The 14,145-nt window shown below is 57.9% G+C and overlaps 2 protein-coding genes across 2 annotated transcripts; both read right to left on the reverse strand.

Moving 5' to 3' along the window:
• Window positions 1-5,092: 5,092 nt before the first annotated feature.
• Window positions 5,093-10,846, reverse strand: LOC136111371 (uncharacterized). The gene is made up of 6 exons (XM_065855508.2): window positions 10,695-10,846; window positions 8,936-9,011; window positions 8,691-8,779; window positions 8,368-8,499; window positions 7,866-7,987; window positions 5,093-7,712 (listed from the first exon to the last, which is right to left on the reverse strand). The coding sequence occupies exons 1-6, from the start codon at window positions 10,695-10,697 to the stop codon at window positions 5,612-5,614; spliced, it is 2,523 nt and encodes an 840-aa protein (XP_065711580.1). The 5' UTR covers window positions 10,698-10,846; the 3' UTR covers window positions 5,093-5,611.
• Window positions 10,847-12,251: 1,405 nt separating this feature from the next.
• LOC139825557 (zinc finger protein 541-like) lies at window positions 12,252-13,925 on the reverse strand. The gene is made up of 2 exons (XM_071798778.1): window positions 12,610-13,925; window positions 12,252-12,533 (listed from the first exon to the last, which is right to left on the reverse strand). The coding sequence occupies exons 1-2, from the start codon at window positions 12,768-12,770 to the stop codon at window positions 12,299-12,301; spliced, it is 396 nt and encodes a 131-aa protein (XP_071654879.1). The 5' UTR covers window positions 12,771-13,925; the 3' UTR covers window positions 12,252-12,298.
• Between the last annotated feature and the right edge of the window lie 220 nt (window positions 13,926-14,145).

Here is a 14,145-nt window from a genome sequence, read left to right on the forward strand (position 1 = left end):
AATTTCTTGGGATTAAACGTCCGTCAGAGGCAGTGGTGCTTAAACCCCACTTCGTTGGTCCCTCTCCGCATTAAAAATCCATCATTAAACAGTTAAATATTTCCCGTAATTAAACCCCTGTGATCTACATTCTGTAGTTTAAAAATGCGGTGACTGAGCGGTTGAACAGCCGATATCGCTCTGAGCGCGTGGCTCAATCTCTTGATTTCGGGCTCAGCTCAGTTCATCCCCACCAACCCCGTCGCCGTTCATGGGAACGTACCCGGGTGGATGGAGGGGGCGGGCGGTGGGTGTGGGCTCCCTGGGCTTCAGCAAAGCCTCTGACACCGTCTGCACAGCATCCGCACAGCTGAGCTGGGGAGGGGTGCTCTGGGCAGTGGGGAGTGGGGCGTGCAAACTGGCTGAGAGGGAGAAGCCAGAGAGTGGTGGTCAATGGGCAGAGTCCGGTTGAGGCCTGGATCCAGTGCAGGGCCTCAGGGGCCAATATTATTCAATATATTCGTTAACGATTCGGATGAGGGAATTGAGTGACTGTCAGCGAGTTTGCTGGGGACACCAAGCTGGGAGGAGTGGGTGACCCTGGAAGCTGTGCTGCCATCAGAGACCTGGACAGGCTGGAGAGCTGGGGGGGGATAACCTGGTGAGATTTAACAAGGGGAAGTGCAGAGTGCTGCACCTGGGCAGGAACAACCCCAGGGTCAGTATAGGCTGGGAATGAGCTGTTAGAGAGCAGGGTAGGGAAAGGGAGCTGGGGTCCTGGGGACAGCAGGGTGAGCATGAGCCAGCACTGGGCCCTTGGGGCCAGGAAGCCAATGGGACCTGGGGTGGGTTAGAAGGGGGTGGTCAGTAGGTCAGAGAGGTTCTCCTGCCCCTCTGCTCTGCCCTGGGGAGACCACACCTGGAATATTGTGTCCAGTTGTGGCCCCTCAGTTCCAGAAGGACAGGGAACTGCTGGAGAGGGTCCAGCGCAGCCACCAAGATGCTGGAGGGAGTGGAGCATCTCCCGTGTGAGGAAAGGCTGAGGGAGCTGGGCTCTTTAGTTTGGAGAAGAGGAGACTGAGGGGTGACCTCATTAATATTTATAAATATATAAAGGGTGAGTGCCAGGAGGATGGAGCCGGGCTCTTCTCGGTGGCAAACAATGATAGGACGAGGGGCAATGGGATCAAGCTGGAACACAAGAGGTTCCACTTAAATTTGAGAAAGAACTTCTTCCCAGTGAGGGTGGCAGAGCCCGGCCCAGGCTGCCCAGGGGGCTGTGGGGTCTCCTTCCCTGCAGACATTCAAACCCCCTGGACATGTTCCTGTGCGACCTCTCCTGGGCGTTCCTGCTCCATGGGGGGATTGCACTGGATGAGCTTTCGAGGTCCCTTCCAGTCCCAAACACACCGTGATACTGTGATACTGTGATTTCTGTGCTAAATCCTTTCCTTTCCCCCCGTGCCAGTGGGGGGGACCCAGAGGACCCACCCAGGCCCCCCCAGGTTTGTGGGAGCAGCACTGGGGAGGGGCCGCTTTTTCCCCCAGCTACGAATATAGAGACAATTTGTACAAAAGCTCTAAAGTGGGGGGACGGCAACTCAGGGACCCCCAAACCACCACAGGGGGATCCACATCACCCCATGCGCCCCATCACTTTTGGGGTGTCAGAGCCCCCCCCCATGCAGCTGCCCCTCGGGGGTCCTGGGTGGGTTGTGAGGTCCCTGGGGGCTGGAGGGGAGAAAGGGGGAAACCTGGGTTTGGGGGGGGGTCCCAGGGGTTCTTGCGAGTGGGTCTGGGGGGGTCTCAGTGGTTTTTGGGATCCCTGGGGGGTCCCTGAGATCAAAAAGAATTTGGAGGCTGGCAGGGAACTTTGTGAGGGGAAGATTGAAACATCCCTTTTCCCTCTGTTTCACAGCCCCAGCTTCTCTTCTCTGCCCTTCCTCCTCTGCCCTTCCTCCTCTGCCCTTCCTCCTCTGCCCTTCCTCCTCTCCCCTTCCTCCTCTCCCCTTCCTCCTCTCCCCTTCCTCCTCTGCCCTTCCTCCTCTCCCCTTCCTCCTCTCCCCTTCCTCCTCTCCCCTTCCTCCTCTCCCCTTCCTCCTCTCCCCTTCCCTCAGAACCCCATTCTGGTTTGGGATGAAGGGATCTCTGCAGATCATCCAGTCCAACCCCCCTGCTCCCGCGGGGTCCCAGAGCAGATCACACAGGATCCCAGGGGTCTGAATGTCTCACAGAAGGAGACTCCACACCCGCTCTGGGCAGCCTGGGCCGCGCTCTGGCACCTCCCAGCAAGCAAGTTTCTCCTTCCGTTCAGATGGAGCCTCCTGGGTTTCAGTCTGTGCCCGATGCCCCTCACCCCGGCGCTGGGCACCACTGAACAGAGTCTGCTCCATCCTGACACCCACCTGAGATATTGATCCCATTGATCACATCCCTCTCAGCTTCTCTTCTCCAGCTCAACAGCCCCAGCTCTCTCAGTCTCTCCTGATCAGAATGATGCTCCAGACCCCTCAGCATCTCTGTGTCCCTCCACTGGACTCCCTCCAGTAACTCCTTGTCCTTCTTCAACTGGGGAGCCCAGAACTGGACCCAGAACTGCAGATGCAGCTTCCCCAGGGTGGAGCAGAGGGGGAGGATTCACCTCTCTCACCTGCTGCTCACACTCTTCTTAATAAATATCCCCCAGGTACCCTCGGCCTCGTGACCACAAGGACACATTGGTGACTTGTGGCCAACCTGATGTCACCCAGAACTCCCAAGTCCTTCTCGCAGAGCTGCTTTCCAGCGGGTCCACCCCCAAACCGTGCTGGTACTGGACCCCTGCTGCCCCAGGAGGGGCCGGTATCGCCCCGGTATCGCGATGGGTGGCACCAACAGCCCCGGTATCGCGATGGGTGGCACCAACGGCCCCGGTATCGCGATGGGTGGCACCGACAGCCCCGGTATCGCGATGGGTGGCACCGACAGCCCCGGAATCGCGATGGGTGGCACCGACAGCCCCGGTATCGCGATGGGTGGCACCGACAGCCCGGTATCGCGATGGGTGGCACCAACGGCCCCGGTATCGCGATGGGTGGCACCGACGGCCCCGGTATCGCAATAGCGAGCACTGATGGTCCTGGTATTGCGACAGGTGGCAACAACAGCGCTGGTATCGTCACAACAGCAGTGACGACGGCCCCGGTATCGCGATGGGTGGCACCGACGGCCCCGGTATCGCGATGGGTGGCACCGACGGCCCCGGTATCGCGATGGGTGGCACCGACGGCCCCGGTATCGCGATAGGTGGCACCGACGGCCCCGGTATCGCGATGGGTGGCACCGACGGCCCCGGTATCGCGATAGGTGGCACCGACGGCCCCGGTATCGCGATGGGTGGCACCGACGGCCCCGGTATCGCGATGGGTGGCACCGACGGCCCCGGTATCGCGATGGGTGGCACCGACGGCCCCGGTATCGCGATGGGTGGCACCGACAGCCCCGGTATCGCGATGGGTGGCACCGACGGCCCCGGTATCGCGATGGGTGCCACCAACAGCCCCGGTATCGCGATGGGTGGCACCAACAGCCCCGGTATCGCGATGGGTGGCACCGACAGCCCCGGTATCGCGATGGGTGGCACCAACAGCGCCCTAACGTGGTGCTCATCAGTAAGAAGGGAGGGAAGGGGGTTGCAGGGCAGCCATTGCTCGGGGTCTGCGGGATCTCCCTGTGCTTGTGGGAGCCCACGAGTCTTTGCATCACGCCTTGCGTTTTATTCTCTCTTCCTCTTTCAATTACTTATCTCACTTGTGTTTTTTTATCTTAGCCCATGAGTTTTCTTACTTTTGCTCCTCATATTCTTCATTCCCATCCTACTGAGGGGTGCGTGGGGCTGCTCTGCCAGCCCCGGCTGCCCCACCGCAGCTCCCCAGGCCCTCACGTCTCCCATCCCAGCAACAGCAGTGGCCGCGGCACTGATTTCTTTCCTCTCCCTTTTGCAGCCTCCTTGCGCTCGTCCTCTCCACGCCGATCTCTCCTGGCTTCCTCCAGCTGCTGTGTCCTCTGGGTAAGTGCAGCTCGACCCCTCCCAAGATGCTCTCGAGTTGGCTGGGGTTTCTAAAACAGAGGGAAAAGGGATGTCTCACTTTTCCTCAGGCAGTTTCCTCCCAGACCCCTTTTACCGCCTGCGCTCTCCACAGACCCCAGTTACCGTTTCTGTTCGATGGGGAACATCTCACTGTGCTGTGCATGGCCAAGACGATGAGGACTCTGGACAGGAAATCCCTTCCAAGCGCAGCTTTCCTCTCACCGTTGGGCAGCGACAACAGCCCCGGTATCGCGACAGCAGCACCGACGGCCCCGGTATCGCGACAGCAGCACCGACGGCCCCAGTATCGCGACAGCAGCACCGACGGCCCCGGTATTGCGACAGCGGCACCGACAGCCCCGGTATCGCGACAGCAGCACCGACGGCCCCAGTATCGCGACAGCAGCACCGACGGCCCCGGTATCGCGACAGCGGCACCGACAGCCCCGGTATCGCGACGGGCAGCAGTGATGGAGCTGGTATTGCGACGGCAGCACCGACGGCCCTGATATTGTGATGGGCAGTGACAGGGGCCCTGGTATCGTGATGGGCAGAACCAACAGCTCCAGTATCGTGATGGGCAGCACTGACGGTCCCGGTATTGCGACGGCAGCACCGACAGCACCGGTATCGCGATGGGTGGCACCAACAGCCCCGGTATCGCGAAGGGCGGCACCGACGGCCCCGGTATCGCAATAGCGAGCACTGATGGTCCTGGTATCACGACAGGTGGCAACAACAGCGCTGGTATCGTCACAACAGCAGTGACGACGGCCCCAGTATCGTGATGGGCAGCAATGATGGTCCTGGTAGCGCGATGGGTGGCACCGACGGCCCTGGTATCGCGATGGGTGGCACTGACGGCCCTGGTATCGCAATGGGTGGCACTGATGGCCCCGGTATCGTGATGGGCAGCGACAATGGCCCCGGTATCACGATGGGTGGCACCGACGGCCCCGGTATCGCGATGGGTGGCACCAACAGCCCCGGTATCGTGACAGCAATAAATCTCAAGACCTCCCAAAATAAATCCCCCTTCCATCCCTCCTGGTGTGACAAGACCCTTAATTAACTTTTCATTAATCAAACAACTCAACCCCCCCGTTGTCACAAATCGCTGCATTAACGAACTTCAACTCATTCCAGAACCCAGTTTATTAAGCAAAGCAGAAAGCGCGTTAAATAGAAAGAAAAACACCAAAACCCCTGTTTCTCGGCTCAGATCGGTGCGCTTTACGGCACCATTTTGCCACCATTTCCCTTTCCGGTTCTTCCCACCGCGAGCAGCCGCTGCCCGTTGATCTCACAGCGGCGTTTTTTCCCAATCTCGCAGGATTTCAGCCCAATTCCGGCCCCGTTCCGTGCGCCCCCTGGTGCCGGAGATGACGATCGGGCGCCAGCTCTTCCCATCAAACCCGATGCCGAGAAACCAAACCCCCCGCGGTCGCTTCTTCAAACACGCGCAGATTCACCCCTTTTCTCCCCAAAAACCCCCTCTGGATGCGCCGTCCGGTGGGAAAGCCGACGGTGGTTTCGGCGCGGGGGTTTCCTGAGGGCGCAAACCTACCCCGGGCGCTGCTCCGGCGCCGCGATCCCCATTTCGGCTGGTTCCTCCATTTTAAGGCGCTTCGGGGGCGGCTCGGTCCCGGCTTGCGGCTCCGGCATCGCCATTTCGGTTGGTTTCTCCTCTATTTTCATGCATTTTGGTGGTGGCTCGGTCTCAGCCGGCGGTTCCGGCGTCACAATCGCCATTTCGGTTGGTTTCTCAATTTCCAAGTGCTTCAGGGGCGGCTCGGTCCCGGCCCGTGGCTCTGGTGCCGCAATCACCGTTTCGGCTGGTTCCTCCTCAATTTTCAGGTATTTTGGTGGTGGCTCGGTCCCGTCCTGCAGCTCCGGTGCCGCAATCCCCATTTCGGCTGGTTCCTCCTCAATTTTCAGGCGCTTTGGGGGCGGCTCCATCCCAGCTTGCAGCTCCGACTCCGGCATCGCCATTTCACCTGGTTTCTTGATTTCAAAGCATTTTGGGGGCGGCTCGGTCCCCACCTGCAGCTCCAGTGCCACAATCACCATTTCAGCTGCTTTCTCCTCAATTTTAACGCATTTTGGGGGCGGCTCGGTCCCGGCCGGTGGCTCTGGTGCTGGCACCACAATCTCCATTTTAGCTGGTTTCTCCTCAATATTCAGGCACTTTGGTGGTGGCTCAGTCCCGGCCTGAGGCTCTGGCTCCGGCATCTCCATTTCAGCTGCTTTCTCCTCAATCTTCACACACGTTGGGGGCGGCTCGGTCCCGGCCTCCGGCTCTGGCTCCGCAATCGCCTTTTCAGCTGCTTTTTCCTCCATTTCCAGGCAATTTGGAGGCGGCTCGGTCCCGGCCTGCAGCTCCCGCACCGGCATCGCCATTTCGCCTGTTTTTTCCTCAATTTGAAAGCATTTTGGGGGCGGCTCGGTCCCCACCTGCGGCTCCGGTGCCACAATCACCATTTCCGCTGGTTTTCCCTCAATTTTCAGGCACTTTTCGGGCGGCTCGGTCCCGGCCTGTGGCTCTGGCACCGCAATCTCCATTTCGGCTGCTTTCTCCTCAATTTTCAAACACTTTGGCGGTGGCTCAGTCCCGGCCTGCAGCTCCAGTGCTGCAATCTCCATTTCAGCTGCTTTCTCCTCAATTCTTAAGCGCTTCAGGGGTGGCTCAGTCCCGGCCTCCGGCTCCGGCATCGCCATTTCCGCTGGTTTCTCTTCAATTTTAAAGCGCTTCAGGGTGGGCTCGGTCTCAGCCTGCGGCTCCGGCGCTGGCGCCGCAATCACCGTTTCAGCTGGTTTGTCCTCAATTTGCAGGTATTTTGGTGGTGGCTCAGTGTCAGCCTGCAGCTCCGGTCCCGCAATCACCATTTTGTCTCGTTTCTCCTCAATTTCCAAGCATCTTGGAGGCGGCTCAGTCCCGGCCTGCGGCTCCAGAACCGGCGCAGCAATCGCCATTTCAGCTGGTTTCTCCTCAATTTCCAGGCCCTTTGGGGGTGGCTCAGTGCCATCCTGCAGCTCTGGTCCCACAATCACCATTTTGGCTGGTTTGCCCTCAATTTTGAAGCACTTTAGGGGCAGCTTGGTCTCAGCCTGCGGCTCCAGCGCCACAGTCACCATTTCAGCTGGTTTCTCTTCAATTTTCACACATTTCAGGGGTGGCTCAGTCCCGGTCTGCGGCTCCAGCGCTGCAATCACCATTTCAGCTGGTTTCTCCTCGATATTCAGGCCCTTTGGGGGTGGCTCGGTGCCATCCTGCAGCTCCGGTCCCGCATTCACCATTTCGGCTGGTTTGTCCTCAATCTTCAAGCATTTTTGGGGCGGCTCGGTCCCCACCTGCGGTTCTGGCACCGCAATCTCCATTACGGCTGGTTTGTCCTCAATTTCCAAGGATCTTGGGGGCGGCTCGGTGCCATCCTGCAGCTCCGGTCCCGCAATCGCCATTTCAGCTGGTTTCTCCTCAATCTTCAAGCACTTTATGGGCAGCTCGGTCCCGGCCTGCGGCTCCAGAACCAGCGCAGCAATCACCATTTCGGCTGGTTTGTCCTCAATTTCCAAGCCCTTTGGGGTCAGCTCGGTCCCCGCCTGCAGCTCCCGCGCCCGGTGCCACCTCATGTGTGCGTTCTTGCCCCGCATCGTGGCAAACGCCCTGGAAACGGGGCGGAAAACCCAGGTTTTAGTGCTTTTTGGCTTCACCCTCTCTGGGTGCGTTTTGGCGCGGGTCCGGCGCCGTTTCTCGGCTCCGCGCCGGGTGGCTTTAACACCTTTTAACCTCTTTATCCCCAAATAAGCAACAACTCACCTGCCGCACTCCGTGCATGGAAAGGACTCCCCGGCGCCCTCATTTTGGGCCATTTGCTGCTTCATTTTGGCCCTTTCCTCGGGCGAGGGACGGGGCTTCTTCTTCGGGGGCTGGAAAGTGGCCTGGAAAGCAGAGATTCCCCTCATTCCCCCCTTTCACCAAAGGTCGAGAGCGCTGAGAATAAACCAGCTTGGAAACAAGACCCTATGGAACAGCCCATAGAGACAACTCAGCCAGGTGAGGCTAAAAGAGCCAAAACCGGCTCTTTTTGTGACACAAACCACCGCTTTTTGGCAGGGAACGCACAGCAATTCCCTTCGGCGGCGAAGCCAAAACCACAGAATATCCCCCAAACCATTCAAACCCCACCAGGATCGTTAATACCTGGAATCACTGCAATCAACCTGCAGCCAATCGAGCCCATTTCGGGCCCAAAAAGCCGCTTTTTTGGCCTCAAGGCGGTTTTCCTGCAGCGCAAATTCTGTGTAAACGCGTTTTCTACCTTCTCCTCGGCCTTTTCCTTGTTTCTCTTGGCTTTTTTGCCCGTCCCTTTTGCTCGGTAGGACTTGAGTTTGGTCGTTTTCTTCCAGATGTAGTAATATTCAACACACTGGGCCACAGTCTTAGTCTGGACCTAAGCGAGGGGATAGGGGCGGTTTAGGATGGAAACGCCGCGGTAAATCACATTTACGCCTCGTTTTGTCTCATTCCGGTGCCTTTTTTGCAGCGTTAAGCAGCAAAATGACATTTGGAGAATGGGAGTTCGATGCGTGACTCAAAAACGCGGCTTTTTGGGTTAAAACCCGATGATTTTGGGGGATTTACCTTCTTGTGGATGCGATAAAAGTCCTTCTTGTGGGTGGCAAAAGCACGGTGGAAAAGCTGCTGCTCCAATGGCGTCCACGTGTCCGAGCCTGCGGGGCAATGAGCGGGTTCGTTATGGGGAACGCAATTAGCAAACGGGGCGGGGGGGTCGTTATCGGCAGCCCAAGATGTTTAAATCGGCGTGGAAAGGGTATCGTGGTGTCTGTTTGTGTCCTGGGGGGGAATGGGCCCCGTTCCTCGTTTACCTGCGTAATGATAATTGGCCAGAGGGTCCGATTCGGACTTGGGGGGCCCCCCCGAAAGCAGCATCTCCAGCGCCTTCTGCAAGAGGAAGAGGCTCGGGGTTCGCCTTCCATTCGGAGCAGGACGCCCCAAGTTGTGATTTTGGGGGTTTTGGGGTGATATCGGGGGGTTTTGGGGAGATATCGGGGGGCTTGGGGAGATATCGGGGGGTTTTGGGGCGATATCAGGAGGTTTGGGGGTGATATCAGGGGGTTTTGGGGAGATATCGGGGGGTTTGGGGTGATATCGGGGGGTTTTGGGGAGATATCAGGAGGATTTGGGGTGATATCGGGGGGTTTTGGGGAGATATCAGGAGGTTTTGGAGTGATATCGGGGGGTTTGGCGGTGATATCGGGGGGTTTTGGGGTGATATCAAGGGGTTTTGGGGAGATATCAGGGGGTTTTGGGGTGATATCGAGGGGTTTTGGGGTGATATTGAGGGGTTTTGGGGAGATATCAGGGGGTGTGGGGTGATATCGAGGGGTTCTGGGGTGATATCAGGGGATTTGAGGAGATATCAGGGGGTTTTGGGGTGATATTGGGGGGTCTGGGGTGATATCGAGGTGTTTTGGGGAGATATCGGGGTGTTTTGGGGAGACATCGGGGGGTTTTGGGGTGATATCGGGGTTTGGGGGTGATATCGGGGGGTTTTGGGGTAACATTGAGGGGCTTTGGGGAGATATCAGGGGGTTTTGAAGAGATATCGAGGGGTTTTGGGGAGATATCAGGGGGTTTTGGGGTGATATCGAGGGGTTTTGGGGAGATATCGAGGGGTTTTGTGGTGATATCGGGATTTGGGGAGATATCAGGGGGTTTTGGGGTGATATCAAGGTGTTTTGGGGAGATATCAGGGTGTTTTGGGGAGATATCAGGGGGTTTTGGGGTGATATCAAGGTGTTTTGGGGAGATATCGGGGTGTTTTGGGGAGATATCAGGGGATTTTGGGGTGATATGAGGGGGTTTTGGGGTGATATCGGGGTTTTGGGGTGATACCGGGGGGTTTTGGGGTGATATCGGGGGCATGGGGGTGATATTGGGGCTTTTGGGGGTGATATCGGGTGGCTTGGGGGTGATATTGGGGGGTTCTGGGGTGATATCAGGGGGTTTGGGGAGATATCGGGAGATTTTGAGGTGATATCGGGGGGTTTTGGGGAGATACTGGGGGGGTTTGGAGTGATATCGGGGGGTTTTGGGGAGATATCATAGGGTTTTGGGGTGATATCGGGGGGTTCTGGGGTGATATCAAGGGGTTCTGGGGTGATATCAAGGGGATTTGGGCAGATGCCAAGTTGTTTTGGGGAGATATCGGGGTGTTTTGGGAAGATATCAGGGGGTTTTGGGGTGATATCGGGGGGTTTTGGGGTGATATCGGGGGGTTTTGGGGTGATATCGGGGGGCTTTGGGGAGATATCGGGGGTTTTGGGGTGATATCGGGGGGTTTGGGGTGATATCGGGGACATGGGGGTGATACTGGGGCTTTTGGGGATGATATCGGTGGGTTTGGGGTGATATTAGGGGGTTCTGGGCTGGTATCAAGGGGTTTTGGGGAGATATCAGGAGGTTTTGGGGTGATATCAGGGGGGTTTGGGGAGATATCGGGGGTTTTGGGGAGATATCGGGGGTATGGGGGTGATATCGGGGGGCTTTGGGGGTGATATCGGGGGGTTTGGGGGTGATATCAGGGGGTTTGGGGTGATATCGGGTGGTTTTGGGGTCACTCACCATCAGGTCGCCGCGCGCCGCGTGCAGGCAGTGCAGGGCCAGCTCCAGGTTGGGGACGGCGCCGGGGACGGCGCTGGAGCTCCCAGGGACAGCACTGGAGCTCCCAGGGATGGCACTGGAGCTCCCAGGGATGGCACTGGAGCTCCCGGGGATGGCACTGGAGCTCCCGGGGACAGCACTGGAGCTCCCAGGAACAGCACTGGAGCTCCCGAAGATGGCGCTGGAGTTTCCAGGGATGGCACTGGAGCTCCCGAGGATGGCACTGGAGCTCCCGAGGATGGCACTGGAGCTCCCAGGGACGGCACTGGAGCTCCCGAGGATGGCGTTGGAGCTCCTGGGGATGGCGCTGGAGCTCCCGGGGACGGTGCTGGAGCTCCCGGGGATGGTGCTGGAGCTTGCCATGGACAGCAGGGTCAACACTGCAACCGACACGGGGTGGGGGAAACGGGCTGATGGGACATGGGGATGTTGGGGTTCGGGGGGGAAATGGGGTGATATGAGGTGGGGATGTTGGGGTTTGGGGGGGAAAGGGGGATGTGACATGGGGGTGTTGGGGTTTGGGGAAAGGGGGATGTGACATGGGGGTGTTGGGGTTTGGGGAAAGGGGGATGTGACATGGGGGTGTTGGGGTTTGGGGAAAGGGGGATGTGACATGGGGATGTTGGGGTTTGGGGAAAGGGGGATGTGACATGGGGGTGTTGGGGGAAAAGGGGATGTGACATGGGGGTATTGGGGTTTGGGGAAAGGGGGATGTGACATGGGGGTGTTGGGGGAAAGGGGGATGTGACATGGGGGTGTTGGGGTTTGGGGGTGGAAATATGGGATCCAACAAGGAAAAGCTGGGGTTTGTCAAGGAAAAGCGTGATACGACAATGGGTACGATTCAAGGAAAAGTTGGAGTTGGTCAAGAAAAGATGCGATATGATAAAGGAAATGTTGGGGTTTGTCAAGAAAAGGTGCGATAGGACAAGGAAAAGTTGGGTTTTGTTGAGAAAAGACGCGATAGGACAAGGAAAAGTTGGGTTTATGTCAAGAAAAGACAATAGGACAAGGAAAAGTTGGCTTTTGTCACGAAAAGACACAATAGGTCAAGGAAAAGTTGGAGTTGGTCAAGATAAGAACCAATAGGACAAGGAAAAGTTGGGTGTATGTCAAGAAAAGACGCGATAGGACAACAGAAACGTTGGGTTCTGTCAAGAAAAGACGTGATAAGACAAGGAAAAGTTGGGTTTTGTTGAGAAAAGATGCGATAGGACAAGGAAAAGTTGGGTTTTGTTGAGAAAAGACGTGATAGGACAATGGAAACGTCAGGGTTGGTCAAGAAAAGGTGCGATACAACAATGGGTACGATACGAGAAGGAAAAGTTGGGTTTATGTCAAGAAAAGACGCGCTACAACAAGGAAAAGTTGGGTTTTATCAAGAAAAGTGTGATAGGACAAAGGAAACGTCGGGGTTGGTCAAGAAAAGGTGCGACATGATAATGGGTACGATACGAGAAGGAAAAGTTGGGTTTTGGGGACAAAAGGTGCGATACGGGACAGCGGAAAACGAGCCAACCAGGTGGAGCGGAGAGCAAGAAACACACGGAAAAACGTCACTATTTCTACCCAAAAGGCAGCGTTGGGAGCCCCAAGAGCAGCGACGACCCCCCCGGGGCCCAGGTGGGGTGGGCCAGGCACCCAATGCGTGCGATACCTGGGTCGGGCGCCTGCGGGTCGGTGTCCATGTCCCCCCAGGGCTTCCAGACCAGCTCCGCGCGCTCCTCGTCCTGCTGCGCCTGCGCTGGGTCGCGCAGGGCCGGCAGCTCCGCCTGGAAGCCGCTCCCCACGTTGATCTGCCTGGAGAGGGGACGGGAGGCGGTGACGGGGACCGCGGCGGCGCGGCGGGGGGGACGGGGGCGTTCTGAGCGCTCACGGCATCATCGTGCTCCGATCGGCACCGAAACCGCGCGGTTCGGCCGAAAACCACAGGGATTCGCTCCAAGACGCGGCAGAGTGGGAGAGACGCCCTGCGAGGGCTCGGAACAACAAAGCGTTGCCGGGGTTCCGCCGCGACATCAGCGCCGCCGGTGACATCAGCGCCTCGTGTTCCGTTCGGAATGGACGTCAATGGGTCCTGGCGGGCCAAACGAGGGGCAGGAAAAGCGCGACGCACCCGTTTTGCGCCCGTTTTTGGTGGTTTGGGGACTCACGGCCGGATGCTGATTTTGGGGGCGTCCTTCACCAGGCACAATCCCAAGTCGCCGTCCATTCTGCCTGCGGGATATTGAGAAATAAGGGGGGAAAAGCAAGGCTCAGGATCAAAATCATCGTGCCGAGACCGTTCCTCGGCATCACAACCACAAATTGTCCCAATTCCCATCGTTTTGGTGAAATCGGTCGCTGATGGATCATCCCAATGGGGTTTTGCAGTCGATCGCAGCACTCGGGTGGTTTTTACACCCGATATCACAGCGAAACGCTGGGGGGTTGTTTCCATCCCATATTCCACAAAAGCACCCATTTTGGGGGTTTTTGGGGAGCACGAGCTCTGCGTTTGTCACCACAAACCAGCGAGGGGACGCCGAACCCAAACCGGGTTCACCGGGCGGTTTTACACCGGGATCGCTCGGCCCGGGTTGAGATAAACCCCCCGTAAACCACAACCATAAAGCGGGGTGTTCCCCCCAAAGCGCTACGTGGGGACATCCGCATCGCACTGAATTAACCCCGCGGGGCGGCCGAAAGCGCTTCAATCCCGGTGTCGGGATCACGAGGGGTTTTGGCCTCCGTCGCCTTTTTGCTGCGAGATCTTCCCATCCGGAGACGCATTTTCGGTGATCTGGGCAACATCGAACGAGAAAAGGGTTAAAGGTGGAAAACGCACAAAATCACACGGGCGTTTATCTGCTTTTCCTCCTTTTTTGGCTCAAAAGCAAGCGGCGAACCCCAAAATGAGGGGTCTGGGGACCCACCAGTCCTGCTGATGCTTCCTCCCTTTCACCCAACTCGAGGCGATCGCCGGGTTCCGTATTTCGGATCAATAACCCAGCGGGAGCCTGGAGCCTCCCAGAGCCCGTCCCTGGGGTAGCGGCCGCCGAGCGCGTCCCCATAGCGTTATTTGGGTGTAATTTGGGGGGTTTTGGGGCACGTAGCACCCTTGGTTCAGCCAGGGACACACACACGGGTGCTCCGGGAAGCGACTCCGGCGCCGCCGGTTGCCGAATCATCGCACAACCATCCAAGTACTCCTCACCCACCTCGTTCCTTGTCACTGGAACCAACACCGGGATCACCAGGGGGGTTTTCGGACAGCGTCGGGGGTTCGGAGGCGCCGTTTCCATCTCCCAACGATGGTTTCGCGGTGTTTGCATCGCCCGCGTCGCGCACCTGAGCACAAACGGAACCGGGAGCGTCGGTGGCGCTGGAGGATATCAAAGCGCTTTGCAAACTGCTCTTCCCAATTATTTCT

This window comes from Patagioenas fasciata, chromosome 24, assembly GCF_037038585.1.
Source record: "Patagioenas fasciata isolate bPatFas1 chromosome 24, bPatFas1.hap1, whole genome shotgun sequence".
NCBI classification, from domain to species: domain Eukaryota; kingdom Metazoa; phylum Chordata; class Aves; order Columbiformes; family Columbidae; genus Patagioenas; species Patagioenas fasciata.

Bases quoted from the DNA above. Each gene is read 5' to 3' on its own strand.
- LOC139825557 (XM_071798778.1), bottom strand. From the start codon at position 12,770: ATGTCACCGGCGGCGCTGATGTCGCGGCGGAACCCCGGCAACGCTTTG. The intron at 12,534-12,609 runs GTGAGCGCTCAG...TCCCCTCTCCAG, and splicing joins GATCGGAGCACGATGATGCC to GCAGATCAACGTGGGGAGCG.
- LOC136111371 (XM_065855508.2), bottom strand. The intron at 8,500-8,690 runs GTAAATCCCCCA...CCCCTCGCTTAG, and splicing joins TTTATCGCATCCACAAGAAG to GTCCAGACTAAGACTGTGGC. The intron at 7,988-8,367 runs GTAGAAAACGCG...TCTGCTTTCCAG, and splicing joins AGGAAAAGGCCGAGGAGAAG to GCCACTTTCCAGCCCCCGAA.